This window comes from Halichondria panicea, chromosome 5 (genome assembly GCF_963675165.1).
Source record: "Halichondria panicea chromosome 5, odHalPani1.1, whole genome shotgun sequence".
NCBI lineage: Eukaryota > Metazoa > Porifera > Demospongiae > Suberitida > Halichondriidae > Halichondria > Halichondria panicea.
The window spans coordinates 2,863,063-2,889,885 of NC_087381.1; the positions used below are offsets into that span (position 1 = coordinate 2,863,063).

Genomic DNA, 26,823 nt, shown 5'->3' on the forward strand with positions numbered 1-26,823 from the left:
TGTCAAGGGCTTGGATTTGCACACTGACCAATCCAAGTGCATGTGAATGTATGTACATCATTAATTTGATGTAGATTGATTGGTTCATTGTTAGTTTCGTACTCGTCTTTCTTCACATGACGTCATACGTAAAGCAAAAATTTAATGGACTGAGCGAGGATTGCACCGTGCATGTGTACCCCTAGTTAAATGTTTGACTTAGTGCTCGCGCTTACTGCATGAACATGATTTAATAATCATATCATCCTTATACTCTGTGGTTACAAATGTGGTTACAGCCAAGTTACACAGAATATTGCAAGTTTTACTAAAAGGACTGTATTAGTAAAACCAGTAGGTTTTACGGGTGTGATAAAACAAGGAATGAGGAAATGAGAAACAAAAATAATTCTGCATGAGCAAGTCTGAAGACAAGCTAACATAAATTATTAAGGAAGAGAGGGATTGGAAACAGATTCGACCTCGAATAACCATCCATGTTGCCCCTGGTTTTACTCGAGGCTGCTAGATCTACTCCAACGTGGAAAGAAAATCCAGGCTGAAAACGGTTGAGACAATTAAACGATTGTCTTACTGCCAATATAAAAAGACTGCTGCTGAACTTACAATTCATTTCCATACTTGAGGACATAATTATGTAATATATATTTATAATCTAGGAAACTACATATAGCTAGGCAGTCTTAGCTATAATTATTATTGGTACATAGCATGGCAGTCCATCTCAAACAGTGAAAAAAACGCTATGTACCTCTAGCTCTTTTCCAACAACCAAGAATGTTTGTATGTGTTTTCCACATGATACCTACCATCAACGGGTATGGAAATCAAGTTTTGGGGGACCTTACAAGGTATGTGTTTGTGCATACATGTTATACCTTATTACGTAATATTTACTACAATTTAAACCACAATTTGCTGCTGTCCTGTTGTACTTTTAGACTCTAGCATTTAGCCTCACTATTGTTTAGCATTTCCTCTCTTTGTTCATGTGAGCCCCACCCAGGGCCTCCATCATGTATTTTGTGCTCCTGCAGCCATTTTGTACTCACTTTCCTCTCTATCTAAGAATTGTTGGCACAGTAATAGTGAAGTCAATTTGCATGAATGCTTGCTATTATTAATAGCTTAGCTACAGTATTTCAATTGCATATAGCGGAATAGATCGAACCTGTTTCTATTTAGATCTAGCCTGTCTAGTATCCCTCCGCTAACTATTTGTCCGTACTGAGAAAGGGCTCAAACAATCTGCATGAGGCCTCAAACAAGTAAAAGTGTTTCTTGGGGTTTGGCGGGGGGCAACACAGATGGTTTAGAATAGGCCCTGCCCCCCAATGTAAAGCCAAGGAAAAATCACGTGCGTGGACCCTGTTTCCAATCCCTAAGATCTTCCTTTGATTATATACTGAGCTATACAGGTACCTCCTGGTCGGCTCTGCCACCATACAGGCATAACTTACTTATATTATGTTCCTCTGCCAGCTGGTAGACAGTGCAACACACTATCTATCTTAACTTCTCCTCTATCCACTTGTGTGCCATGTATGACTGGCATGGTTCAGACATTAGATCTATAATCTCAGTATACCTATATAGGTAACGACATGCATGTACTGTCCTATACAGTCCCACAGTCCCAAACAATATATCTACTGGCAATACATTCACCGATTTCACAATCTGGTGGGCAAGTTTAATTAGTCAATGGACTGGACTCAATGTCAACATCTACATGTAGCAGCAAAGAACTTCCAAACTGTTTGTCAAACCAAGAAATTTCTAATCTGCCAGTCCTGTCGTAAAACTGCAGACATGCATGGTTTTGGTAGTACACTGTCTGGTATCCAATCTTGCTACTGCATGAGGGTTCAGTTTCTGGGTGAAGAAAGCAATTCTCACTACAATTCTCACAAGCAATGCCTATAGTGAAGGCTGATGCTACCTTTAATGAAAGAAAGCTCGCTGTGCCATCTGAAGTGATGGTAAAACTTAATTCCTACAATGTACCGACAACCTGTACTGTGTGGATCGAGGTGCCGATGAAACTTTCCGACACCGAACAATGCTGTCATCTGGTAACTTCATATAGGGAAACTCAATAACAAGAGCCAATAAAACCCAACAGTAGCAGTAAAGCGCTTACACAAGCCACTCCTATAGGACAGCCATGCAGCAATACAAGCGCTGGGGCTAGCGAAGAAGTGCGAGTGAGTCAAATCCATGGAGCTCTTCAAAGGCTTGGGCAAAGTGCAAGGCGAATATACCTTTTGCCTGTTAAAGATGAATTTTAAAATTATCATAGGACAAAGGTCAATTGCATGTGACGGGAGGCAGGAAAGGAAGAAATATAACCGTGACACGGATGGGCCGGGCATTTACGTATGCGTTTCCAATCCCTCTCCTCTAGTATCTATGATGGAACCAAGTACAAGAAGCCATGTGCACTTGTTGTTGGTGTCAAGTATGGTGTCCTACCTCAGTTTGGTAACCTCGAGGACATTCTGTTCGACAAGGATGAACTAATTTTGATTGTTCGACTGTACAAAACAATTGAGTTTGCTAGCCATTTCAACTGCTTTATTGTAGAACTATCTACTGAGCTTGTCACCATTATTCAAGGTGCACATGAGCCTCATCATGTACGTTGTGTCCAAGGCCTTACTACTGTACACAAATAGCAGTTGTTCTCAAAACACACTTATCTTCATTATAGTTTTGTACCAATTATTAGTAGTCAATGACATGTTGAATGGTGTGAAGAATCATAAGTACGCATAGTTTCATAGACAAAATAATTAACTAATGAAGTGTGGTATGATCAGATAATTATAAGGGAGCACTTCCAAACTACTTTTGCATTTCTTACCGTCATTATGACATTAATATTTTGACCCTCCTCTTTAAACGTTTAATATGAGTGTCACAGCCCAGGACCCCCGCATCCCTAGTCCCTAACGTCATAATGACGTTAAATGCAATTGGAAGTGCCCCAAGTGTCACATCGTTTAGTCTTAACTGTGTTATAAGGCGTGGCTTAAACTACAAAGGATTATCATTATTTATAGTCAGCATGCTCATTATACATGTCTTAATTGACTGATGTGCTGTACATAAAAACGGTCACTTTTAATGTTGATTTTTCTAGCTCTAAAAGGTCGACTAAGCCAGGCAGCCACTATCACTAAACAAATAAATGCTATACAAGAAGGAGTAGCCCTTACTATGAAGTCGTGGGAGGTCAAGGCCCATGGTGTCTCTAAAAGTGTACTAAAGCAATTTGAAGGACTATACTGCAAATGTTTATGAACAGTACAGCTTATATCAATAGCATGAAGCCATTCTATGTAACACTTAATAACCAATGTCCTGCTTTGACTTCACAGCAGGGAAAGAGAAAAGTTGACATAGAGCTAAACTCTCAAAAAATTGAGTAAAGACAACGGACTTAGAGCTTGTGGTATAAACTTACTTCTCTAGAGTACCTTAATTCCAGCCCCTGATTGCTAGTGGATATAGAAGAGCTAGAAACAGTTAAAATACAACACAGAACGATCAACCACAACATATTCGCGAGCACGAAATCAATTCCCCTATCAATCCCTTGTATATATGATGGGGGTACACTGGGGATTAACAGATTTTTTTTTACACAGGTCGCTTCCAATCCCCTTCCTTTTTAATCTATGACTATAGGCAAGTGCATGCACAACACTGTTTAAAGTGTTCCACAAGGTCTTACAAGTGTAATAGCACCCTTTAAACACGTAGCAGTTATTATGCACCTATCAATGTCAAGCCCCACCCCTGACATACGGGCAGTATAGGGGATTGGGTGGGGATTATACATTTTCAATTAATGAATGCCCAATAGGGTGGGGGTTCATGTGTATAATCCCCTATCAATCCCTTGTATATATGGTGGGGGTACACTGGGGATTAACAGATTTTTTGTCAGCTAATCTAACACATGGCAACTTTATGATGCGCATGCGCAAGCATTGGCCCCACCCTCAAAATTACTGGGAAAATGTTGATGCAAAACCCCTGTGTTGGGGGGAAAGTGAGTGCTAAAAGCTGTATAACCCCCTGGTGGGGCTTGACATTGATAGGTGCATTACAACTGCACTCCTAGTGTTGTGGTAGCACAATTATTTGGTGAGTGTTGCCATGGCATAGCACTCAAGGTGGTATTGTATAATCCTAGATTGAAGAGTTAGAGGGAAAGGAAACGGTTGGTATCTCGAGTAACATCCGCGCTACCCTGCGGTTTAATCGAGGCCATCACAACAATATCTATTCTACATGCACTCAGTGCATAATAAAACTACAAGTAACTGTGCTTAGTCCGTGCAACTCACTTATATTTCAAGGTCTATACCTATTGTAGTAGTCATAACCAGCACGCTTACACGTTATATGTTCCAATAGCTCTAAAACAGCCTTGGGAACATAATTATCTTTTTACTGGGTGTGGTCAGTCATTAGCAAGTACTACACAGAGGAGGTTGGTCACGATTGTTAATTTTCTTCTAATTTTCTTTGTAACCTCCAATTCCTACAGTAAATGCACAGAAGCCATTGAAGGAACCCCAACCTACCCAACCCGCTGAGTCAGCACTTTTATCTTATTCTTGAGCGTTTATCTGTCTTGTATTACGTCTCCTGTTAGCCTATGAGTCGTAGTAGTTTAAAACTATCGTTGCTACACCTGCTATATTAAGATAGGAGTCAAAGAAATAAGGAAAGTGCAGCAACAACTGGAACGTTGTGACTAATCTTAGTTTCTGGCTTATTACTTCGAGTATGACTATGCTACTCACTTTCTAGTATCACTGAGTATTGTTAGCATCATTTCCTACTAGTATAAAAGGCTATGATCGTTTGCAGCCTTTTGGCTTAGCTAGGATAGCTACTTTCTCTCAAGTTTCCACGGGATTGGAGGTTACAAAGAAAATTAGAAGATTAATTAACAATCGTGACCAACCTCCTCTGAGTACTACACATGGCTCATGGACTAGGCGTGTTATGAAAGAGATTATGTCTCGAGGAAACACAGCTTTGGGAGTTACCGGGTAAAAATGTGCTTAAGTAATTAGATAGCTCTTTTTTCAACTTGTGCATGCTATTATTTGGTACCTTTGTTTTTTAGCACTCCCACAAGAGCTGGTGATGCTATGCCGGAAGACCTGGCTAGAAATTGAAGACTTTCCGTCTGCTGAAGAGTTATACTTCCCCATTGTTTTCCTGTCCCCCCCTCATTAATCCCGATTGGGTGTACAGTTTTTGTTATTCTAAAACAAAGAAAAGATTATGAGTATAAATCAATACACTTGTTAAAGCTTATTAAAAGCTTTCAGGAGTAATCATTAGCTTCTTTATCTTCAGCAATGACTTCTTGTCGAACATAAAGGCAAGATTTAGTAGCAGAACACTTGCCTGGTCTATATTACCACAGCCTCATCAGGGGACCCACAGGAACACATCATGCCTTTCCTATAACATCTGTAGCCTTACAATGTATAGGGTGTCGTTAAGTAGAGACTTGGCTTGATACAATAAAGGGCGTAAGAACTCAGTCATCTTTGCACAATACTTCTATGTAACGGACTGTAAAATCAGAATACAAATAGTATACGGTTTATTTTACTGACAGTATATCCACAAATACACGGATTACCCCCTTTTTGGGGTAATGTACACGCATGCGCATACAAGGTATACCAGGCCGCCTTGTTCAAGCGGCCTGGAATCGAGGCTAAGTTATCCCCTGGCCATATCCTATAGCAACTGCATGAAAACAGGATATATATAGAGAGGTTATATAGTGCATGGGAGCTGAGGGTCCGTTTTGGGAGGTTTTCCACTGTATATAGCTATACAAAGCAATAGAATCTACATTGGTAGTATACATGCAGTGAAGGTATACAGTCACCATAATTATTAAAGATGCACGCTCTAGAAACGTAAATTCTTATGCACTATAATTATAATTATTAATACATTGTCAAGAGTCTATGTAGCTGCAAATAATTATACTTATGCAGCTTTAATTATATATATAGCTAAACTATATGCACAGCAAACTATATAAATAGGATACTATATAGGTCAAGTCCGTAAAGCAGTCCAGTAGTATTCCTTATGTCTCTTAGCACCAACCCACATGCTTCTTGGTGTACTCACAAAGGTTCAAATCATTGACGTCCATAATGCAGCTTGCTTGAGAAGAAGTGCAGGTGTTGCAGTTGGAATTTTTAGCAGTGCAGCTTCCCCTGCCATACTGTTGAGTGCAATTACATTTTGTGTATTCGTCAGGAGCGTTAAAAACATGTCCAATTTCATGAGCGAAAACCCTGTCAATCTGATCAGAACCCCAACCGTCATTGCTGTACTGCATGTATATAGGTCCACCACCAAAATAGGCATACGCGAAATGTCTTTGCCTGTACTTAGAGAAGAAAGCAAGGAAAGCACCATCAGCACAAGCGTGGTTTTTGACATATTGTACCACTTGGTCCTTTCCAGCTTTACCAGTTGGGTAACCACAAGCTTGGAGTGTAGGATTAGCAAACACGTCGTGGCAAGATGCATAGCTAGAGCAATAGGTTGGGTCAGAAGCAGTTATTGTTGCCTTCCCAGCATACAGCACAAACGACAAACGAACCCCATTTTTCTGAGCCTGGTTTGCCCAGAATTTAAGTCCTGCCTGGCATTCACTTATAATCTTCTGATACTCACTACCGCTTATTGCTAAGCAACCAGGACCGGAAGCAACAAGACTAACAGCGGCAATTTTCCCAGTCATAGTTTGGCGGTAGGGTGCATCTCCCTGAACACCTTCGTCTGAATCTTCTCGTTTAAAGGCCATTGGAGCCGTTTTTTCTGTCCAATGTTGAACCGTTGGTTGTGGTTTCATCTCATTTTCTCGTGCCATCCAGTAGGCATTAGCATGGCTTAAAGTTTCCGCCGATGCTGAGCTCGAAATATGGGCTGAAGCTTGACTGAAGCCATTCTGCTTGGCTACGTAAGAGGGGACGTTTGCAACCAAGAGGTTGTGACCAAGTTGAAGTAGAACGTGGCCCCCAGCAGCTTCCACTTCAGTAGTTGCCTCGTCAATGTTCTCAGTGTGAAGCAACATCTCCTCTATGGCAGGACTCCTGCATGTATAGAGCAGATAACATGGAGTAATAATTATGATAGTACATGTAACGATCATGAAATTTGGTTTACTCTTGTGAGTCTTGTTTGTGGGATGGCTTTGGTGAAATATCTCCCTCGATCACTGCTCCATTCAAAACTGCCTGAAGTTCACTATACAAATAACAATAATAGTCCAACATAACTTGTATATATATACATGATTGTACTATAAGACACATTGCATTAATTGTATAAGATGTGCATCGTGTTGATAATATAATTACCGTATAGCGCGAAAATTTCGAGGCACTTATATTTTGTGGAATGGCCTCTAAAAGCATTTTGTTGCACAATTTTCGTGGAATGACTGCTTACCGGAAGCCACGCCTTTAATCTTTGGACGTTATAGCTAATTAAAGAACAATTTTTGTGGACTTAATTTTCATGTAGGATTGCTAACCCACGAAATCCTCAAAAATTTCGCACTATACGGTATATTGACAGTGAGCTTTAATTATATATATACCGTTCATTGATCATCGACTCAAGTTCTTGTAGGTCTCCGACTGGTTCAGGCACATCATCAGCTTTCAGGTCTTGTAATAATTCTTCAATGTCACTGATGAAACAAAGCAAAGAGACATGCATTCATCATAATTATGCTATCAGTAAGTATAATATAGGTGGATGCATGCATGCATGGTATAATGAGACTGCTGATACGAAACATATAAGAAAATGTATAATCTCAGGTCATAACTCACTTGAGCACTGCTTCCAGTTTAGCCTGTTTGTCAATCAGACCAGCTAGGGAGGAACAAATCATACAGCAAATCACAAGCAGCAGCAACTTCATTTCGTTCTGTTGGCTTTTCTTGTCCTTTGTTGTTGATTGAAAATGTTGGGAGTAAAGTAACTCCAAAAAGGATGCTTTTATAGCTACTATCCATAATTTGTTGACAATGCTCTCTAAATAAAATTGTTCGGGAAAAAGGGACTATACGTAACATTATAGTTAGGAATTTCACATCAGTTGCACACTCACCGATACTATATATTATAGGTGAACTTATTGACCCAGAGTATTGTAGAATACCGTATAGCGGGTTATTTTTGAGGCACTAAATTTTTGTGGATTGCCCAAATAAAATATTTCGAGGATTTTATTTTCGAGGAGAGGTTTAAGTGGCTACACCCCTACAGTAGAGAGGTTTCAATACCGGATGTAAGCCAATTTTCGAGGCACTACATTTTCATGTTTCTGGGTCAATCCTCGAAAATCTTGAAAATCTTGAAAATTCCGTGCCTCCAGCTATACTGTAGTCATGCACTCCCTTGGCCAGAATGTAATCACACCGGTACGTCCACATGGGTACCTATATACTCAACTAACATCCTTGAGCGATGATTTCCCCAGAATGTAACCAAAATTCAGTAATGGGTTAACCCTTTACCTGCTGTTGACGTTTTGAAGCATCATAAAACAGTTCCCTGTACCACGTCCCTCAAAAATGCCTGCCCACGGTAATTAAGAGCGCACAAAGTTGCTAAAATTAACGCATGTAGTAAAGCGTAAATGTCTCCCGTGTTTTGGCATGCCCCTGACATGACAGAATTAAGTAATGTTTAAACAATAATTAGTATACATATATATACAGTGTACTCAATTGCTCACAGAGTTAGTATATAAACATCTGCATGTAACACACACAGTCTGCATGTGCAAAATGCAAGCAGCATGTGGAATATTGTGGCTGCACAATTGTAGTGGTCCAAAATCAGCCTATTTTACTAACCTATTATTGTGACCGCCCATTAATTTTTGTAAGTCCCTATAATTATTTTGCTTAAAATGTTGCTAGTCAATTTAGTAAAGACCTGTAATATTCTAGTTCCTTCTTGCATGCGCATTAGACAGCTTGCAAGTTTGTTCTGCATTATGATTCAGTCTACAATGTACCACTTGGCATGTTAATTATAGCTGGTTCTAACCTCTTGCATGATGATTTTTCCGCTTGCATGCTTGTTCTGACCGCTTGCATGATGATTCTATTGCTTGCTTGTTAATTTGTTCTAACCTCTTGCATGATGATTCTATTGCTTGCTTGTTTGTTCTAACCACTTGCACGATGATTCTATATCGCTTGATTGCTTGTTCTGATTGCTTTCATGATGATTCTATTGCTTGCTTGTTAATTTGTTCTAACCTCTTGCACGATAATTCTATATCGCTTGATTGCTTGTTCTGATTGCTTTCATGATGATTCTATTGCTTGCTTGTTAATTTGTTCTGACCTCTTGCAAGATGATTCTATCACTTGCTTGTTTGTTCTAACCTCTTGCAAGATGATTCTATTGCTTGCTTATTTGTTCTAACCTCTTGCACGATGATTCTATATCGCTTGATTGCTTGTTCTGATTGCTTTCATGATGATTCTATTGCTTGCTTGGTTAATTTGCTAACCTCTTGCAAGATGATTCTATTGCTTGCTTGTTTGTTCTAACCTCTTGCACGATGATTCTATATCGCTTGATTGCTTGTTCTGATTGCTTTCATGATGATTCTATTGCTTGCTTGTTAATTTGTTCTGACCTCTTGCAAGATGATTCTATCACTTGCTTGTTTGTTCTAACCTCTTGCAAGATGATTCTATCACTTGCTTGTTTGTTCTAACCTCTTGCAGGATGATTCTATATCGCTTGCATGCATGCTTGTATGATGATTCTATTGCTTGCTCTTGCGGGATGATTCTGTATAATTATATCACTTGCTTGTTTGTTCTAACTTCTTGCACGATGATTTTCTCCCACTTGTGTGTTTGTTCTGACCATGTGCACGCGATGATTCTATATCGCTTGCTGCATGCTTGTTCTAACTGCATGCGTGCATGATGATTAGGGGTTGGTAGATTATGCTGGCATAATTTTGAGCATATTATAATAGGCACATTTTTTAGGTGAGAATTATGCTGGCATAATAGGCACCTTTATCAATTATGAGAATAAATTAATAGGCAGGTTTTAGAAGTATATACAGGTCAGTATATACGAATCATAAACATGTGTAGGCCTGATGGGGTGCATGGAAAAGAAGGAAACAGAAAACGGAAACGGAAGGCGGAAAGCGGAAACGGAAGGCGGAAACGGAAAACGGAAATATCTCAGCTGTGTAAAGTTAACGACCATTACCATTCTGTGTTTTTTGACATGAATATGAATATGGATAGTAGAGAGCTGAGTTGTAGGAAGCCTATCTAATCTATATCTATCTAGCTTCAAGGAGCTTCAAGGAGCAATAAGATAAGGTAGCTTGAGACAAGGGGGTGCTCCAGAGCATGCTTCCTACGCCCCTGGTCGATCAGAGTGAATGAAGTGAACCTGTTTGACTGATATGAAAGTTGAGTACATGGAAAAGCAATAGGAGGCCAGAATCTGAGAACTGAATACATCCAGCTTTCGCAAGTAACAGATGACGTCAGGCAAGATTGTATGGAGAAGTAAGACCCTTGCAAAACATGGACTGTGCTGCAACATTGCATGGCAACTTGATAGCTGAACCTTACACAAGATTGTAATTATGTTGGAGAGTAAGACCCTGAGATAAAGCTGCAATGGCTGAACCTAGCCATCTAAACAGTACTGCATGGTAGCCTTGTACTTGTCCGGTTTTCAGTTTTTACTTCACTTGCTTCATGTTCACTCTCATGTTTATTTATTGATTTATATATTCAATTTAAAACACAGAATGGTAATTAAACTGATGAGAGTGAAGTGAACATGAAAGCATAAAAGCCTGTACTGCAGTGGCGGATTCAGAGGAGGGTCCATGGGGTCCCTTGACCCCCCTTTTGAAGTTATTAACTTTAGAAGGCTTAATGACACCAGCTAGCTATTTATCAGTTTTTGTAGCTATTGTAATTTGATTCAATGATTGTACCTGTTGTTTTGATGTATCAACTGCCAAAGGAGTGTTCAGGCTAGCCTAGGCTAGCTGTAGTCTCATGAATCAGCCGCACCTTTGGTGTCCGTCTGAACACTCTTTACATGAACTCATGGGCCACGTCGGATTTCCAACGTGACCAATGAGATTGCTCACAAGCATCAGGTGACTTGAATAGGAGGCAGCAAATAGTGAAACTTTACATGCGGTTGAGCAGCAAGCAGTGTGATGTGGCTGAGCAGAGATAGCGGATGTGGTTGCATTTTTATGGTTTTGTTAGCTTGTACAGTGACGTAATACATTCCATTGTGAAATGACTTCACGTAAAGAGTGCTCAGACTGACACCAAAGGTGCGGCTGATTCATGAGACTAGGCTAGCTAGTTGACTGTTCTGGCAGCTAGCTAGCTCTACGCAAGTCTATTATGGGACTTCCCCTGGCTGAGTATGGGATTTTCCCTAGTCACGTGTGACCGGAAGTGGGCGTAACCTCAAAAATTCGCGCTGCGCTCTCGTTAGTTTGGACCCCCCCTTTCATTTTTCCTGGATCCGCCACTGTACTGATGAGAATGAAGTGAACATGAAGCACCCCCTTGACGTTGTCTCAAGCTACCTTACCTAGTTGCTCCTTGAATGTCATAGCTAGATGGATAGGCTTCCCCACAGCACCCCTTTACAAATACATCTTCTGCTATCAACTTTCACTACTGCAAAAAACACAGAATGGTAATGGTCGTTAACTTTACACAGCTGAGATATTTCCGTTTTCCGTTTCCGTTTTCCGTTTCCGTCTTCCGTTTCCGCTTTCCGCCTTCCGTTTCCGTTTTCCGTTTCCTTCTTTTCCATGCACCCGGCCTGATGGTTGTGATGGAAGTATACTGATGGTTAATTATCTCCTTGGCATTCTGTAATAGATAGAGTCATGTGATGGCCCTTATGATGTTACTTGTGCGATGACATGCATGGGTCTGTGGAATAAACTAATTGTATCATGTATTTATGTCTCACACGAGGGATATACAGTAAAGCTGACTGTGTGTGTCCAGCCGTAACTGCTCAATGGTCCAAACTTACATAATAAAAATTAATTATGAAATGCTAATGAATTTGCAAATCCGCCAAAATTTTAGTACCATAAAAACAGAGAAAAAAATCTGAAAACGCAAAAATGACTAATCTTTAATAGTAACCTTATATAAAGGTATAGCCAACTTTACGGCTAAATTAGTATACTATACCCTAGCTGTTACACTGGTTCATATCTGCTCCCCTGTCTACCAACAGGAATCATGCACAACTGTCTGTGTGTCACTATAAAAGCAATGATTTGCAGTATTGGGTGGAGGGTGCATGCATGGGCTCAGGTCTCAAAAGGTCACTTTGCTCCAGTGCAATAATTATGCCATATACTGGCACTGCTATTCCTTTGATCTCAGAGGCTAGTTTCTGTAGAAAATAGTTATAAACTATCTTATTTCTATTGCATACTTGGCAGGCAACCTGGCGAGACGTCACTTAAAAACAAGCCGTAACATAATCTGTTATAAGTACTCTCATTCCCATCTGCCCCCCTGACCGTATCTCATGCTGAAACGTTGGATTCTGATGGTCAGTTCGTCAAAAATTGTTGTGTGTAAGAGTATATGCATGGATGTGAAATTTCTTGCCAAGTAGGAATTAACTTTCACAGGTATACACACTATTTTGAGTGTTAATAATCTGGGCATGGTGTCGTTTTGTTGCTGACAAAGTTTGCGAGCTATACACTGTTAAAAATGGGGTGTTGATTAACACCCCGATTTTCAATGTCCAATTTTAAGTGTGTGCTAAACAAGCACATCTGTGCACAACAACACACCTAGTGTGTAAGCAGAACGCTCCAACTGAAAAGCATGTAACTTAAAACACACCTAGCTGGTTGTATATAGTATCAGAGCCTCAATGTTTAGTGTTTATTGCATAGTTGCTCTTTACCGTCTGTGGTGGCTCAGTGTGATTGTTGCTTGTTTGTTCTAAACTCTTTACCAAATCTATATTTATACAGTATAGATACGTACAGGATCAAGCCTATATTTGGTTGACTATTGCTATACCATTTGCTGCTGTAATGGCTGATTACCCTGAATTAAATCATCACTAACAATGTGTTAAAAATGGGTAGTTATACCATAGATTGAAAAGTTAGAGGGATAGGAAACTGAGTGGTGCACGTGATGATTTTACATTGAATCTGCAGTGGAGCCTCGAAAATTATCCGCGTTACGAGGCTATTAAAACTTATCTTACACAGAGGGGCTCTCTTTCTTGACCTGTTAATAGCTTGCCAACACTCTCTGAAGATGGTAAATACAAGTCTACAAGATCACTATACACGTACGTATAGCTAGCTACATCCTAATATACCACGAGGCAGATCAGGTGCACATCACGTGATGATTAGATTTGGCCTGATAAATATTTTTGCCGCGGCAAACGGCCCGGTAAATGTTTTTACCGCGGCAAATGGCTCAGTAAATTTTTTGGAGCGGTATTTACCCATCCACAAAATTTTACTTTTTGCGGGGCAATCGTCTCGGTATTTACCGAGGCAAACAGTTTTGCCGCGGCAATTGTCCCAGTAAAAATGTTTTGCCGCGGCAATATTACCGGCACAATACTGACTCAAATTACACGCCATATTGTACCACTACCTGTTCTCAAATGTTTCAGCATGTCTCCAGTCTGGTTTAGTTTTATTGCTCCTGAGTTGCTGTGCAAGTCATACATGATAACAACATCACTATTATGCACTGCATTATATCACTCTTCTGGTTTCTTTATCATGTCACCAGCCGAGGGTTTGTACTTTAGTGCTCTAGTTATCTCATGGATTTGTTATTATGACATTATTGCATTACGTAATGCCAAAAATGGACTTTCTTGCTAATGTTGACTGAACATTTCAAATTAAACGTTTATTTGTGAAATTTTGTAATTGATTTTCATAGTAATGGATAATGTAATAGACAGCTCGTCCTATATCAAAATTTCAAAATTTCCTGACGGGAAACTAAAGTCAAAGTTGTAGTGGCCTTATAAACGGGTAGTAATTTTAGCGTTTTCATTTTTCTCTGTTTTTAGGGTACTATAGTAATTTTGGCGGATTTGTAGCAAACTCATTATAGCACAACATATTTGTCACAAAATATATACTACTATTTAATCCACCCACCGCAAACAGTGGATATCAGGCCCTCTTTTCTCTAGAGGGGCTGGCCTGGGATCAAGGCTATATATGCAGAACTTACTGTATAGAGCTCTACTGTGGAGTTGTTATTGAGACTGAGAAAAGAGGATTGATGAAATCTGTCAGAACTTGCTTGATTCAATGTTAGTATAATTATTACAATCCTTATAATTACTACGCATATATACACACTTTATTGTTCGTTGGGTACATGTTTTTGTTCTAGACTACCCTGGTGAGTAGCTATATATATATAATTATACTGCATAGTGTATGAGAGCCTATAATTATTATATATAGTGATACTACACAGTAAAAACATGCATATTCGTTACAGTAACATAAAACATGTTAAACGAAACCATGTTTTGGAATTTCATGTAGAAATAACACATATTTCTGTTAAAATGACACTAAAATTAATTACGATGATGCATTTCATAATTTCACGATGCACGCATATTAAGTGTTTTTGCTGTGTAATTGTCTTCATGTACAGTATAGGAGTTAGAGGCCATTTATTTTGTATGTGGTCTGTTACTGGCTCAGACTGCATGATGAACTGCATGAATGTTGACTGCATGTATAGACTATAATAATTTTAGATCATGTTTGTCATAAATACTGCAATCTGATTGGTTAGAGGAAATGTTCTATCCAATTTAGAAAATCATGTACTTCAATAGAAAATCATGTACTTCAATAGAAAATCATGTAGCAAAGATTTGATCAAGATAAGATAATAATCATAATAAACGTACATAATAATAATAATAATAAGCAATACTTGACGTCAATGAGTGTTTCTTTGGTATTGTTTCCTTTCTTGCTTGTTCTACTATCTTTACTTGACTTTGGGGGAGCGAATTTTCTTGCTTTCTTTGCCACTGGAGCAGTAAGTAGGTTCTCACTGGCTATGGAGGAGAGCAAATAGTCTACGAACCTTCGTCTTGCAGGTCAGAGAGAGCAGAGAGCAGATAGGAAGGTGGGGCTGGTTGCTGCAGCAGATATGGAGGTGGGGCTGGTTGCTGCAAAGACAGAGCTGGAGGTGTGGCTGGTTTGGAAGGAAGCAGGGAAGGGTGGGCTGGGTTTCAGTAGTTCGAAACCGTGTAATAGGGGAACTCAAGAAAGCGTTCGGCACAGGAGGAGGCTCAGAATCCATTGTTTGTGCGTTCAAACCATTGTTGTCAGGCGTATGAGCGTTGTTGCTATGATCTAAAATGCTTAGACACTGTTTAGGAAGTCTCCACGTGATTTAGAAGCCCTCAGGGCTAGTAGAACCCTCACTGCGTTCGGGATTCTACAGAACGCCCTTTGGACTTCTAAATCACGTAGAAACTTCCTAAACAGTGTCTAACTATTATATAGAATTATGCATGCAGAACATCATGTACATGTATACCATTGCAGGGTTACACAATAATAATGCACACTATCAAGAGTTCATTACGCAACTCCACTTAAAACCATAGTAGGCGTTCCTTCAGGCCTACGTCACAACCACATGCTGTTGTATAAAGTGTGAAATCAAATTTGCATAGTGATGATTATCACTAATTTACAACTGCGGTAGGAAAGGCAATGAATAACAGCATTACTAATTTACCTTTCCTACTTGTTGCGGTTACAACAGCCAGTATCTGTGACATAGGAGTGGAGGAATGCTTTTTGTGCACAGTCTATTGGAGTTGCGTACTCTTCCTAATGAACTCTTGACACTATAATTATATATACCTGCAGTTGACAATAAAAATCAAATAGATATATATAGTACTCCCTGCATGCTATAGTGTAATTATTGACCAGTGCCAAAAGAATTATTTACAATTACAAGTCTATACGATTTTATATAAGCTATATATATTATAGCTATCACTGCATGATTATTGAAAGAAATGCGACCACGCTTGTATACTGATATAGATGAACAAATATAATGTTAAGTACCGTATAGCGCGAAATTTTCGAGGGGCTTAATTTTCGCGGATTTCGTGGGTTGGAATTCTACACGAAAATTAAGTCCACGAAAAGTGTTCGTTAATAAGAATTACCTGCTACATGCAAATATTTAAAGGCGTGGCTTCCGGTAAACAGTCATTCCGCGAACATTGTGCAACGAAATGGCTTTTAGAGGCCAATCCACGAAATATAAGTGCCTCGAAAATTTCGCGCTATACGGTAATTATGATGTACACTATAGCACGTACTATAGTTTGGCCCTGCATGTACGCATGTAGTACATGCATGCATGCTCAGTGCTATAATTAAGGTGTCGACTGGATAATGATACAAAACAATAGAGAGAAGGATTTCGATGAATTCGTGTAATTTTAGTTGACTGAATATAATTATAGCTATAGGTATAATTTTCATAAAACTGTTTCGAAAGCACATGCAGCAGGTTCTATATTATATTGAAGTAAAAGTGCATTCAGATTATCTTGTACAAGGCATATAAATATAATGACTCGCCTTAAGATCCTCAAACGAGTTTCATGACAGTGCTGGATTTCCTCTATATATATATAGGATATTCTGTGATTACAATCGACGTGTCACCTTCTGTAAAATTATATGCACGTCTATATTAATTGGTCAGTATAGTAGATTATGCTATAGCGCATTAGAAGTGAGTAATAGTCTAAATAAAGTGCTATAGAAACTTACTTTAATACAGCGTTAAAACTTTCGTGGTGGAGCAATATTAATTTAGTCAGTTCGTGGGATGTATTTTTGTGGCTGCATGTGCACTGTAGGTAAAAGTGGTCAATGATCTCAGTACGCTATTTTACCAATGGTAAGGGGGTATACTTTTTTTTCATTAGGGGGTATACTTTTTCATTAGGGTATACGTTATAAAAATGATTTGGAAGCTGTAAACTACGCTCACTGCACACTCAGTTTGAGGTGGTAAATTCCAAAAAATAAGTGTAACAGTTTCCTTTGATAGAGTGGTGCGGGGGCCATATGTTACACTTAGCTATACAATGTACATGTATTGGTATCTCAAGTATCTCAAGTAATTTTTTGTGTAAGTATATACACAGTTGAGTTCAAGTAGATGTTCAAGTAGATGTGACCTTTGCTTGTTCATCATTCGTTCGTGGTTAATTCTAAAGCATTATTATGTCTGGCTAAGATTATGTGTGTTGTGCAAGGCGCTGACTATGGTGTTCAATAGAGGAGATAGGACATGCACATGCAGGGCCGTAGATAGCTTAGGTTTGCAGGAAATAACAGCTGAAAATTTTTACTAAAAAAAAGGTCAACTGTTATTTCATATCCGTGATCTCGCTTACATAATTTCTCCCACACAGAGACTGATGGAGACAACAGTCAAGATAAAATTGACATTGATGTATTATTATCATGTCTGGCCCCAGACCACTCCCTTGCACGTGATCTGACATGTGCCAGGGAGGAGTCTGGCCTCGAGACTAGGTTCCTCTCTCCTCCTTCAGGGAGGGCGGCGACGCCCGTCTAGATTGTTGATACAATCACAGATTTGAAGAGCAAAAGGAGCGAGGCCAGAGGGAGACGGATTGGAAACGGAAGTTACTAAACACCAAGTAAACACCCGCCGTCACCTTCGAGGTTAAGCCACTGCCACCAATTAAACAAAGTGCACCTGCCCAATACACTCGCAAGCCGTCGAGTCACTGTTGCACAAAACAATAATATCTCAAAATCTAAGTTGTGGTTGAAACTGGTTGAAAAGCTATTTCACATCAGTATAAGCCCAGCAATGAACCATCCTGATCTTAAAAACGTCAAGTGTATTTCCTTGAAAGATACACGCCAAACCAAACCCACTATCAAAGTACACAGTCTTGAATGATTTGCGAGGTTTCGGATTAAAGGGGTCCGGATTAGCGAGGTTCTACTGTATTAGTAGCTTTATGTTATGTAGCTTTGGCATCTCCACCGAGGCATCAGCACCTGTGGTGCTTTCATTATGTTAGTCTTTGTTGCAAGTCAAAAGAGTGTTCAGTTCTAGGCAAAAAAATTAATGTCTGAATGTGAAGATTATTTGAATATTAACATTTTGTGTCGTTGCATGTGTGCTGTGTTTATGTCTACATTTATTTACGTTGTTTTTATGTTATCAGGGCCTATTTTTCACGCTATTTTGTGATTTTCCTGGAAGTCATCAGTGTTATATACATGCAGTGATGTTTAATAATCCCATGCAGGAACTATAATCAACATGACTGCCACTATAATGCTAATTACAGGAGACTCAGTGCATGCACTCCTGTAATTATTAATAGCTTGATAATTATGCCCCCATATCATGCCCCGCCCCAATGGCACTATACTTAAATTTACGTAGCTTGTTATGATCATTGATTATAAATTATAAACATGCAATGGATGTACATGTGTAAATGTATAGAATCTAGGCAAAGAGATTGTTATTAAGAGGAACGACCACTAGATCTATAGATATCTATATAATATCTAGCTAGATCTAGATATTATAATTAAGGTCCCCAATAGCATCCGGAATTGAATTGCAACGTGAATGAACCACGGGACTTTACTTCATCTTCCTCTACTTGACGTGGTGCATGGATCTTCTTCAAAACAAATGGAGCATGCATGATATGATTTCTTCATCAGTTGGTTTTAAAAGTGAGTTAAGTACTTGTTTACTTTTTCCTTGGTAGAACAATACCTCTCTTGTATTATTAGCATGTGGAATTGAATTGGAGTAGGTTCTACCAGAGATAGAGTAATCTCTGGTTCTACAAATATTCTCACCAAGTTGATCTAACTGCTGACTACTACCACCCACACAGATTGCTTGCGAGATAGATATATAGTGGGTGGGTGGTATAGATCTATAGATTGTCAGAGTTCTGGGGAAAACCCACTGCACAAACAATAATTATGGTAGTCTAGGCTAGGCTGCTAGGCTTGTGTGTAGGTTAACCTGTGTGTAGCCCAACTATATATATAGCATACTAGCAGAGCAGGACAAACACCTGTTATTACATCAGTGCAAGAATGAGTACTCTGTCGGGAACCTCTGCGCCCGAGTACAAAGCATTTCGTGAATGTTACGGTGTTCTAGTGAACACTGTGAAACAACAAGTTGGCGAGACCTGTGATTCTTTATATGCTAAAAGCTACATACCAGAGACAGTTCGAGACTACACAAGAACGGATGGAATTCCAGACTTGAAAAAAGCTCAGAAATTGGTCGACTTTGTTAGTGATGCCATTAAAACTAACTCCAATGTTCTCCGTGGGTTTATTGCGATACTCAAACTTGAAGGTCCGTTCAATGATGACATTGTGAAAAAACTGGAAGAAAGTTATCGAAAAGCATGTGAGCATAAATCGTTTCAATCTTCTGAAAAATCGAGTGACGTACACCAAGCTGACGATGGAGATGTTTCCTCTGGAGATGAGTCGTTTCATTCGGCCATAGATGATCGAAATGTATTTGTGTGTCCTTACTGCCAAGAGTGTTCTCTTCAACAGTTTTACTCAAAAGAAGGGTGTCCCAAGAAATCAATATCTCACAAAACTAGATCTACCAATCTCTTCCCTTATCTCGATGTGACAGGTCTTGCTGACGAACATGTCTTTGATTTGGAAGAAAGATTGATATCCGATACAAGAGAAATTATGATCAAGTTTTCTGATTTCTCGTTGTGTGTTAGAAAGTCATTGGAAGAAATGGATATTCCTTTAGACAAGTTACAAGATTGTGTACTGAGTGCCGTTATTCTCCAGAAAGATCAAGGTGTGAGTGCACTTGATACCGAGCACAAGGAGAGGGTCCTTGCGGCAAACAGCCTTGCCAGAATATTCTCCATACTTCGAGTCTATGATTACATCTCATTCTTGAACTACCAAATCATTGAGCTGCTCATTCAACACCATGGAAATGCTGATGAGAACAAAAGGCTTAAACAGTATCTTGTTGCTTTGAGAACCTTCTGCCAACGAAGTATTTTCGAAGTCCCTTTATCTGTTTTTTCATCACACAGGTCTCGTAAGACGGCCAAAGTGTTTGCGCTCAAATGCACAGAACGGACATTAACACTACAGGGAGTTCGAGCGATGCAAAACAATGTTGCTGAAATCTTAGGCCTGGAATTCAATGCTTTACAACTTTGCTCCGTCAAGAAAGGTTGTGTTGAGTTACACTTCTTGGTTTCCGCAGCTGTTGCTGAGCATATCTTCCCACTGTCCCCTTCTCAACAGTCGGCACTCAGTGAGATTGGAGCGAGGCTTCTCCCGTATGACGAAGAAAATGAGTGAGTAAAATATTGTAAAAAGTTATCCAAAACTGATTATACTGTATCTGTATAACTATAGCTTCTATTAAGAGTGTAGTGGAAATTTACCTTTGTTATATTCCAGGAGAGAGATAACGTTGGAACCTCAGTCACCCACCACACTTCCAGAAGGGCTTTCCCAGTCCACAGCTCAGGAGATAGTGTGTCCATCACTCCCCAAAAAGTTGAAACTATCGCCCTCAAGATCTGTACAGGTAAACTTCAAGCAATTTAGTATGTGAACTCATAAGTGACGTATACAGGATGAGAATACTCTCCATACTGCGTGTGAAAGAGGAGACATTGAAACTGTGAAGTTGATGATTGACAAGGGAGCAGATGTAAACGAGTGGGGCATAGTAAGTAATGCGTGTTTGTACTGTTTTTGTCCGGCGTTGAATTATATATGGATGTAAATGAAGCAGTTGAGTAACCAAGATCTGAACATGCAGGATGGTAACACCCTACTTTATGCTGCCTGTAAGAATGGTCACACTGAGACTGCCCAGGTGCTGATTGACGGGGGAGCAAATGTGCACCAGCCCACTAGGGTACGATGTTTGTCTAATAATTGATAAGTTTTTCCAGTGGTATTGTGTTCTGCTAGCCAGTTCCTACAGTACATAACATTGCGACAGCTAATTGCATGTGTATATGGGTGGCTGATCATGAACATATTTGCTACAGGATGAGAATACCCCACTCCTTGCTGCTTTAGAGAAAGGCCACACTGATACTGCCCAGTTGCTGATTGATAGGGGAGCAGATGTGAACTGGTGGAAAACAGTATGTATACCTGTAAATATCCTGTGTTTATAGCTAAGAGTTGACAGTGTAGATCACTCTCTATCAAAATGTTCGATATGACACTCAATTTCCATACTTTAATTTGTACAGGTGACATTGCCTACATGTATTAATTTTTGATTTTTGCCTGCCTGTCGGCTCTGAAGTGCTAGTAAACATATCTATATATAACCATGAGAGCTCACTTTGCTATATATACATGTACGTAGGATGGTAACGCACCACTTCATGCTGCTTGTGAGAAAGGCGACACTGAGATTGCCCAGTGGCTGTTTGACAGGCGAGCAAGTGTGAACAGTAGGAACTCGGTATGCTATAATATAATTGAACGTAAGCTTAAGTTACATACATGTACGTACGTACTAAAGCTAGTCTGCTCTAAAGGGCCTATTAATTGGTATCTATGTATGATAGTGTACCATCATGTGAGCTCATTTTGCTATAGGCAGGGAGTACCCCACTGCTTGCTGCCTGTGAGAATGGCCACACTGAGACTGCCTTGTTGCTGATTGACAGAGGAGCATATGTGAACCAGCGTCACAGCCAGGTATACATAGAGCTACATAATCAAAACTGACAAGATTAATTAATTACATGTATTATTAGATGCGTTTTGCTTTTTACTAAAGCTATAGTGTTTACGTAAAATGTTGCATCATAAGGCAGACGTGTGTTATATATGACAATGTATAAATGTGCATCAATAGCTCGATCATAATAAACTCACTTTGTTACAGACAGGGAACACCCCACTCCATGTTGCCTGTGAGAATGGCCACACTGAAACTGCCCAGTTACTGATTAACAAGGGAGCAGATGTGAACAAAGGGAACACGGTATATGCTACATTTAGAACTAAACTATATAATAATTATAGGTGACATTTAGTGAGTTTTTCGTTTCGCCTTTTGGTCTCTATGCTCTGAAGGTGTAAGATAGTATTGATAAGTATATACGTACACGTAGCTACGTGTACATGTATGAGAACTCATTTCGCTACAGGACGAAAATACCCCACTCCTTGTTGCCTTAGAGAAAGGCCACATTGAGACTGCCCAGTTGCTGATTGACCAGCGAGCAGATGTGCACCTGTGTAATAAGGTATGTTCTTTTATAGCTAAACTGGAGTGTATACGATTATGGCGCCACATTTTCGAAGACCTATAGCTTTGATTTCGTGGATTTACATTTTCGAGAATAGCCCATTCACACTACTGGAAATAAACACATTTCGAGCAGGTCAACCCGCAAAAATTTTACAATAGTCAACACATGCAGTTTGCCCATTTGGTTTTTTAATCTCATGATCAGTAAGCATAATATAATTGTTGCTCTGTCTTTAGCCATCACAATGGCTGAAATTAAAGATCTACGCATGCTGTTGTTAAATTATGTACCTGTTGCGTAGCATTTTGGACTTTTATTATTTATAATTATACGTAATAAACAGGAAGGAAATACACCACTCCTTGTTGCCTTGGAGAAAGGCCACATTGAGACCGCCCAGTTGCTGGTTGACAGGGGAGCAGATGTGGACCAATCTAACAATGTATGATCTAAACTGGCCTATTATGTCACGATTAATTTATACCAGATAATCAGTCAGCATTGTAATTGCTCAGTGTACATTGAAGCTACATAGCTTTTACGTATAGCTTAATTGTTTGCAAACTGGACCTCTGCTACATACAGGAAGGAAATACACCGCTCCTTGTTGCCTTAGCGAAAGGCCACATTGAGACCGCCCAGTTGCTGATTGATGGGGGAGCAGATATGTATCATTGCAACAAGGTACGCGCGTTTCTTTTAGTGGCCCTCTGTTAAGGAGTTAAGTTTGCCAGATTTTTTAGAATCATATTTATTCAGTGTTTAAAAGACCTAGCAGTATACATGTAATTATGTCAAATGTGTGCAACATAAAATAGCCATGCATGCATCAGTGTGCAATACTGGCAATAATTAGCGGACCACAAACTAATTTTGGACTTTTGCTATAATTATACAGGAAGAAAATACACCACTCCATATTGCCCTAAAGAAAGGCATCACTAAGACTGCCCAATTGCTGATTCACAGAGAAAAAAATGTGAACAGGTGTAACCTGGTACGTACGTCAATGTTCGTATTTGGCTCAGTTTACCATTTTACTGAATTGCCCACAGTATGGTAAATATACAGTAATAAATAGAGTCTACTTAAATTTGCTATAGGAAGGAAACACCCCACTCCACGTTGCCTGTGAGAATGGCGATACTAAGACTGCCCAGCTGCTGATTAAGAAAGGAGCAGTTGTGCACAAGTGTAACAAGGTATATGCATGTTCCTTCTAGAGCTGTTACTGATACATGTACGCGTAGCCCATCGTTAGAAATGGCAAGATTTAAGTCAGTTTAGCATAATTTGAGGTTTAATAAACATACGCATACGTAATTATTGCCACGTACTACATGGATGATTGTATATAGCCATGCTACGTTAAGATCTATACGTACATACTGTATCACAGTACTAAGACATGTCAAAAGGCAATCCAGCTATAGGACCACGGATGCATGTGTATATCCATGATCACATATTGTTTTTTCAGGAAGGGAACACCCCACTCCATGTTGCCTGTAAGAATGGCCATAATGATACTGCCCAGTTACTGATTGACAGTGGAGCAGATTTAAACAGACAGAACAGGGTGAGTTACATTTAAAGCTGGCCGAATAGGTATAATAATAACATTTAGCCATTATAATTATACAAGTCATGCAGTTTTCCATTTATTCTTTTGCCTTAACAATAATATAACACAATAATTTTGTCAAAAGTACATCTATAATTATGGTAGCTTATAATTATTGCCACGAGAAATTTTTTTTGCGTACATGCAGAAAGAGAACACCCCACTCCATGTTGTCTGTGAGAAAGGTCACACTGAGACTGCCCAGTTACTGATTGACAGGGGAGCAGATTTGCACCACTATAACAAGGTATGTATATTATACGTATGTTACTAAAATTAACGGCCCAATGTTAACTAAGTGTAATCACGATTATGTAGTATAGTACGTACATATTACAAATATATTAGCCAGTTCGCCATTTTGATCAGTGATTTCTTTACTTAATTGCTAGCCCTTGCGGAATGACACACAGTTAGCTATGTATACACTTATGACACATTGTGCACCATGCATTAGATTCGTATTTTTTATCTGCATGGATCCAGCTAAGCAGGATACAAACTACTTGTAATGTTGCTATACAGGAAGGGAATACAGCATTCCGTGTTGCCAGTATGAGAGGCGACACCATCATTACCCAGTTGCTGATTGACAGAGGTGTAAAAGAGGTGACTTAACTGCTGTAATTTATGTGTCCGTACATTTTACCATCATGCTTTTATACCAATTAATTCCTGTAGGCACAAGTTGAACCTGACACCACCTTAAGTGACAAGCTCGAGTCCCTTCGAAGATTTAATTCCCACTCATCAACCTCAGGCTCTACTCCTGGTTAAAAATTGTGACCACCTGCACGGTTGATTCATATTTTGTTGTGTGAGTTGTATGTAATAATTATACGCTCAATTTTGTATAAAATTTAATTATGTATAGCATAGATTTGAGCACAGATATATTTTTGTAGCATTTTATGTACACTGTATGTAACTATCATCATAGCCATAGTGTAGTTTTACATATGTTTTGTTTGTGTATAATTATTGATAATACAAAATTAATTAAAGAAACAACAATATTTAAAAGCAGATCACATGCAGTAACTACAAGGTTAGAGTTGTTCAACAGCTGCTATAGTGTCATTGGTGCTTGTGGTAGCGACGGTCTGGGCTGAATTCAAAAGTGACAAACAAATCACTCCCTTTTCTCACATGACCTTTGTAGAAGAAGTCTTCCTTCTTTTGCTCAAACACCCACTCATACCTGTATACAATATATTGTAGCAGCAATGCTTGCATGGTGCACATATAATAGTAATTATAGGGACAGGTATGGTAAGCAACTTTAGGAGCCAGATTGCTTCTTGTGCAGCCGGATGCATGCCATTCCAGGCCCAATTTTTGTTATTTTGGTTTGAGGAAACTTTTAAAGTAGCTGTTTGTATATAGTCTATACATAATTATTATATACAGCAGTGCTAGCGAATGGTTACAAATCATCAGCACTGTGTAAATTGTATACAGTAGAATGGTATAATTATAGTTTTTACCCTTTTAATTTCTTCACATCCTTACTGCTGAGCCCTTTGAACCACTCCTTGTCGACAGCAAAGGGATGGATAATGGTGGCAAAGTTTTGTGAAGCAGATATCATTACTGGCTTTTCCTTGGAGCCCCTGGGTCTTCGAATTCCTGTAGTGGATTTGTAGTTGAGAAATGTAACAAACTGCATGTTCAGTATATACAATTAAACAGCTAATTATAAGAACACATGATTATTGATGGCTTATATACCCAGAAATCTGTCCATGTTAAACTCCAGGATAACCTCTGGCCACTCTATTCTGATCTTTCCCTCCACACTATAGTTCTCATAGGTGGCTGCTTGCTCAATAGCATCAATGAGCTCAACAGTCAATTCTTGGTCATCCTGCTTGAAAAATGGCTTCCAAGCATCAAAGTCCGTGATTGTCAGCACAGCACGGCCTCTCCCCATGAAGATTAGAGCCTGAGACTCCTGTTTAGCTTTCTCACTGCTTGTTTCTGCCATAATATCACAGTTAAAGGGGCTGGTTTGTAGCACTGCTCCAAAAAGGGGGTGGGGCTGCCTCAAGTTTGCAGAGTGAGGGGCGTGGCCCAGCTAAGAAACCTTTGCTTGATCTTGAGTGGTCTCTTTGGTTTCCAGGCAGCATGAGCTGAGGTGACTGGAGTGGTACATGGTCTGCTGCAGGCCATCCACTGTTTATGGCATGCAGGCTCCAGGATCCTGCTGAGGATGCTCCAACCATCATGCAGATACTCTCAGTCTCACCATGCACACATGCATGGTCCACATGCATGACTGTCCAGTGTAATGATCACAAGGTATTACCAGTAATTACAGTTCTATCTTGTACCTATAGTCTCGTGAGTCAGGCGCACCTCACAAAGAGGAACGTTTGATCATGAGCCGCCTGTACGTGAAGTCATGGAACATCTGCGCCACAGTAACTGCGCATGCATGTACGCTTTATTGCTGCCTCCTATTCAAGCCACATGATACTCAATCGTGAGAATCTCATTGGTCACATTAGCATCCCACCGTGGCCCATGAACTCGCGTAAAGAATGCCATGCATGCAACGTACGGTCTCCACCAGCTAGGGAGGGCGGCTGATTCATGAGATTAGTAGTGTCCATGTGTACATGTGTGTATAAGGTACTGTGTATAGACCGATTCAATGTGGCCACAATAATGACTCTTCCTCTTTC

The 26,823-nt window shown here is 39.6% G+C and overlaps 3 protein-coding genes across 6 annotated transcripts; 1 reads left to right on the forward strand and 2 right to left on the reverse strand.

The window, feature by feature from the left end:
- Nucleotides 1-5,915: 5,915 nt before the first annotated feature.
- LOC135335793 (uncharacterized) lies at nucleotides 5,916-8,483 on the reverse strand. Its single transcript, XM_064531364.1, has 4 exons — nucleotides 7,905-8,483; nucleotides 7,667-7,759; nucleotides 7,231-7,311; nucleotides 5,916-7,157 (listed from the first exon to the last, which is right to left on the reverse strand). Exons 1-4 carry the CDS (start codon nucleotides 7,994-7,996, stop codon nucleotides 6,149-6,151), a joined length of 1,275 nt encoding a protein of 424 aa, XP_064387434.1. The 5' UTR covers nucleotides 7,997-8,483; the 3' UTR covers nucleotides 5,916-6,148.
- A 6,424-nt stretch (nucleotides 8,484-14,907) lies between these two features.
- LOC135335779 (ankyrin repeat domain-containing protein 17-like) lies at nucleotides 14,908-25,093 on the forward strand. Of its 4 annotated transcripts, none has more exons than XM_064531343.1 (17): nucleotides 14,910-20,577; nucleotides 20,684-20,813; nucleotides 20,862-20,957; nucleotides 21,051-21,149; nucleotides 21,286-21,396; nucleotides 21,615-21,713; nucleotides 21,851-21,952; nucleotides 22,143-22,241; nucleotides 22,408-22,506; nucleotides 22,856-22,954; nucleotides 23,098-23,196; nucleotides 23,411-23,509; nucleotides 23,616-23,714; nucleotides 23,993-24,091; nucleotides 24,285-24,383; nucleotides 24,662-24,745; nucleotides 24,818-25,093. In XM_064531343.1, exons 1-17 carry the CDS (start codon nucleotides 19,316-19,318, stop codon nucleotides 24,911-24,913), a joined length of 2,871 nt encoding a protein of 956 aa, XP_064387413.1. In that variant the 5' UTR covers nucleotides 14,910-19,315; the 3' UTR covers nucleotides 24,914-25,093. The 4 variants fall into 4 exon arrangements, with proteins under 4 accessions (XP_064387415.1, XP_064387416.1, XP_064387413.1 ...); XM_064531344.1 differs by having other exon boundaries at nucleotides 14,911-20,577; nucleotides 21,286-21,384; nucleotides 24,818-25,092; XM_064531345.1 differs by lacking the exons at nucleotides 24,285-24,383; nucleotides 24,662-24,745; nucleotides 24,818-25,093 and having other exon boundaries at nucleotides 14,908-20,577; nucleotides 23,411-23,499.
- Nucleotides 25,085-26,187, reverse strand: LOC135335803 (uncharacterized). The gene is made up of 3 exons (XM_064531375.1): nucleotides 25,868-26,187; nucleotides 25,624-25,765; nucleotides 25,085-25,337 (listed from the first exon to the last, which is right to left on the reverse strand). Exons 1-3 carry the CDS (start codon nucleotides 26,121-26,123, stop codon nucleotides 25,214-25,216), a joined length of 522 nt encoding a protein of 173 aa, XP_064387445.1. The 5' UTR covers nucleotides 26,124-26,187; the 3' UTR covers nucleotides 25,085-25,213.
- Nucleotides 26,188-26,823: the final 636 nt, after the last annotated feature.

Bases quoted from the DNA above. Each gene is read 5' to 3' on its own strand.
- LOC135335793 (XM_064531364.1), bottom strand. From the start codon at position 7,996: ATGAAGTTGCTGCTGCTTGTGATTTGCTGTATGATTTGTTCCTCCCTA. The intron at 7,760-7,904 runs GTGAGTTATGAC...TTGTTTCATCAG, and splicing joins AAACTGGAAGCAGTGCTCAA to TGACATTGAAGAATTATTAC. The intron at 7,158-7,230 runs GTAAACCAAATT...CTATACATGCAG, and splicing joins CACAAACAAGACTCACAAGA to GAGTCCTGCCATAGAGGAGA.
- LOC135335779 (XM_064531343.1), top strand. From the start codon at position 19,316: ATGAGTACTCTGTCGGGAACCTCTGCGCCCGAGTACAAAGCATTTCGT. The intron at 20,814-20,861 runs GTAAACTTCAAG...TGACGTATACAG, and splicing joins CGCCCTCAAGATCTGTACAG to GATGAGAATACTCTCCATAC. The intron at 23,197-23,410 runs GTACGCGCGTTT...ATAATTATACAG, and splicing joins ATATGTATCATTGCAACAAG to GAAGAAAATACACCACTCCA.
- LOC135335803 (XM_064531375.1), bottom strand. From the start codon at position 26,123: ATGGCAGAAACAAGCAGTGAGAAAGCTAAACAGGAGTCTCAGGCTCTA. The intron at 25,766-25,867 runs GTATATAAGCCA...AATCCACTACAG, and splicing joins TAACATGGACAGATTTCTGG to GAATTCGAAGACCCAGGGGC. The intron at 25,338-25,623 runs GTAAAAACTATA...TATTGTATACAG, and splicing joins GATGTGAAGAAATTAAAAGG to GTATGAGTGGGTGTTTGAGC.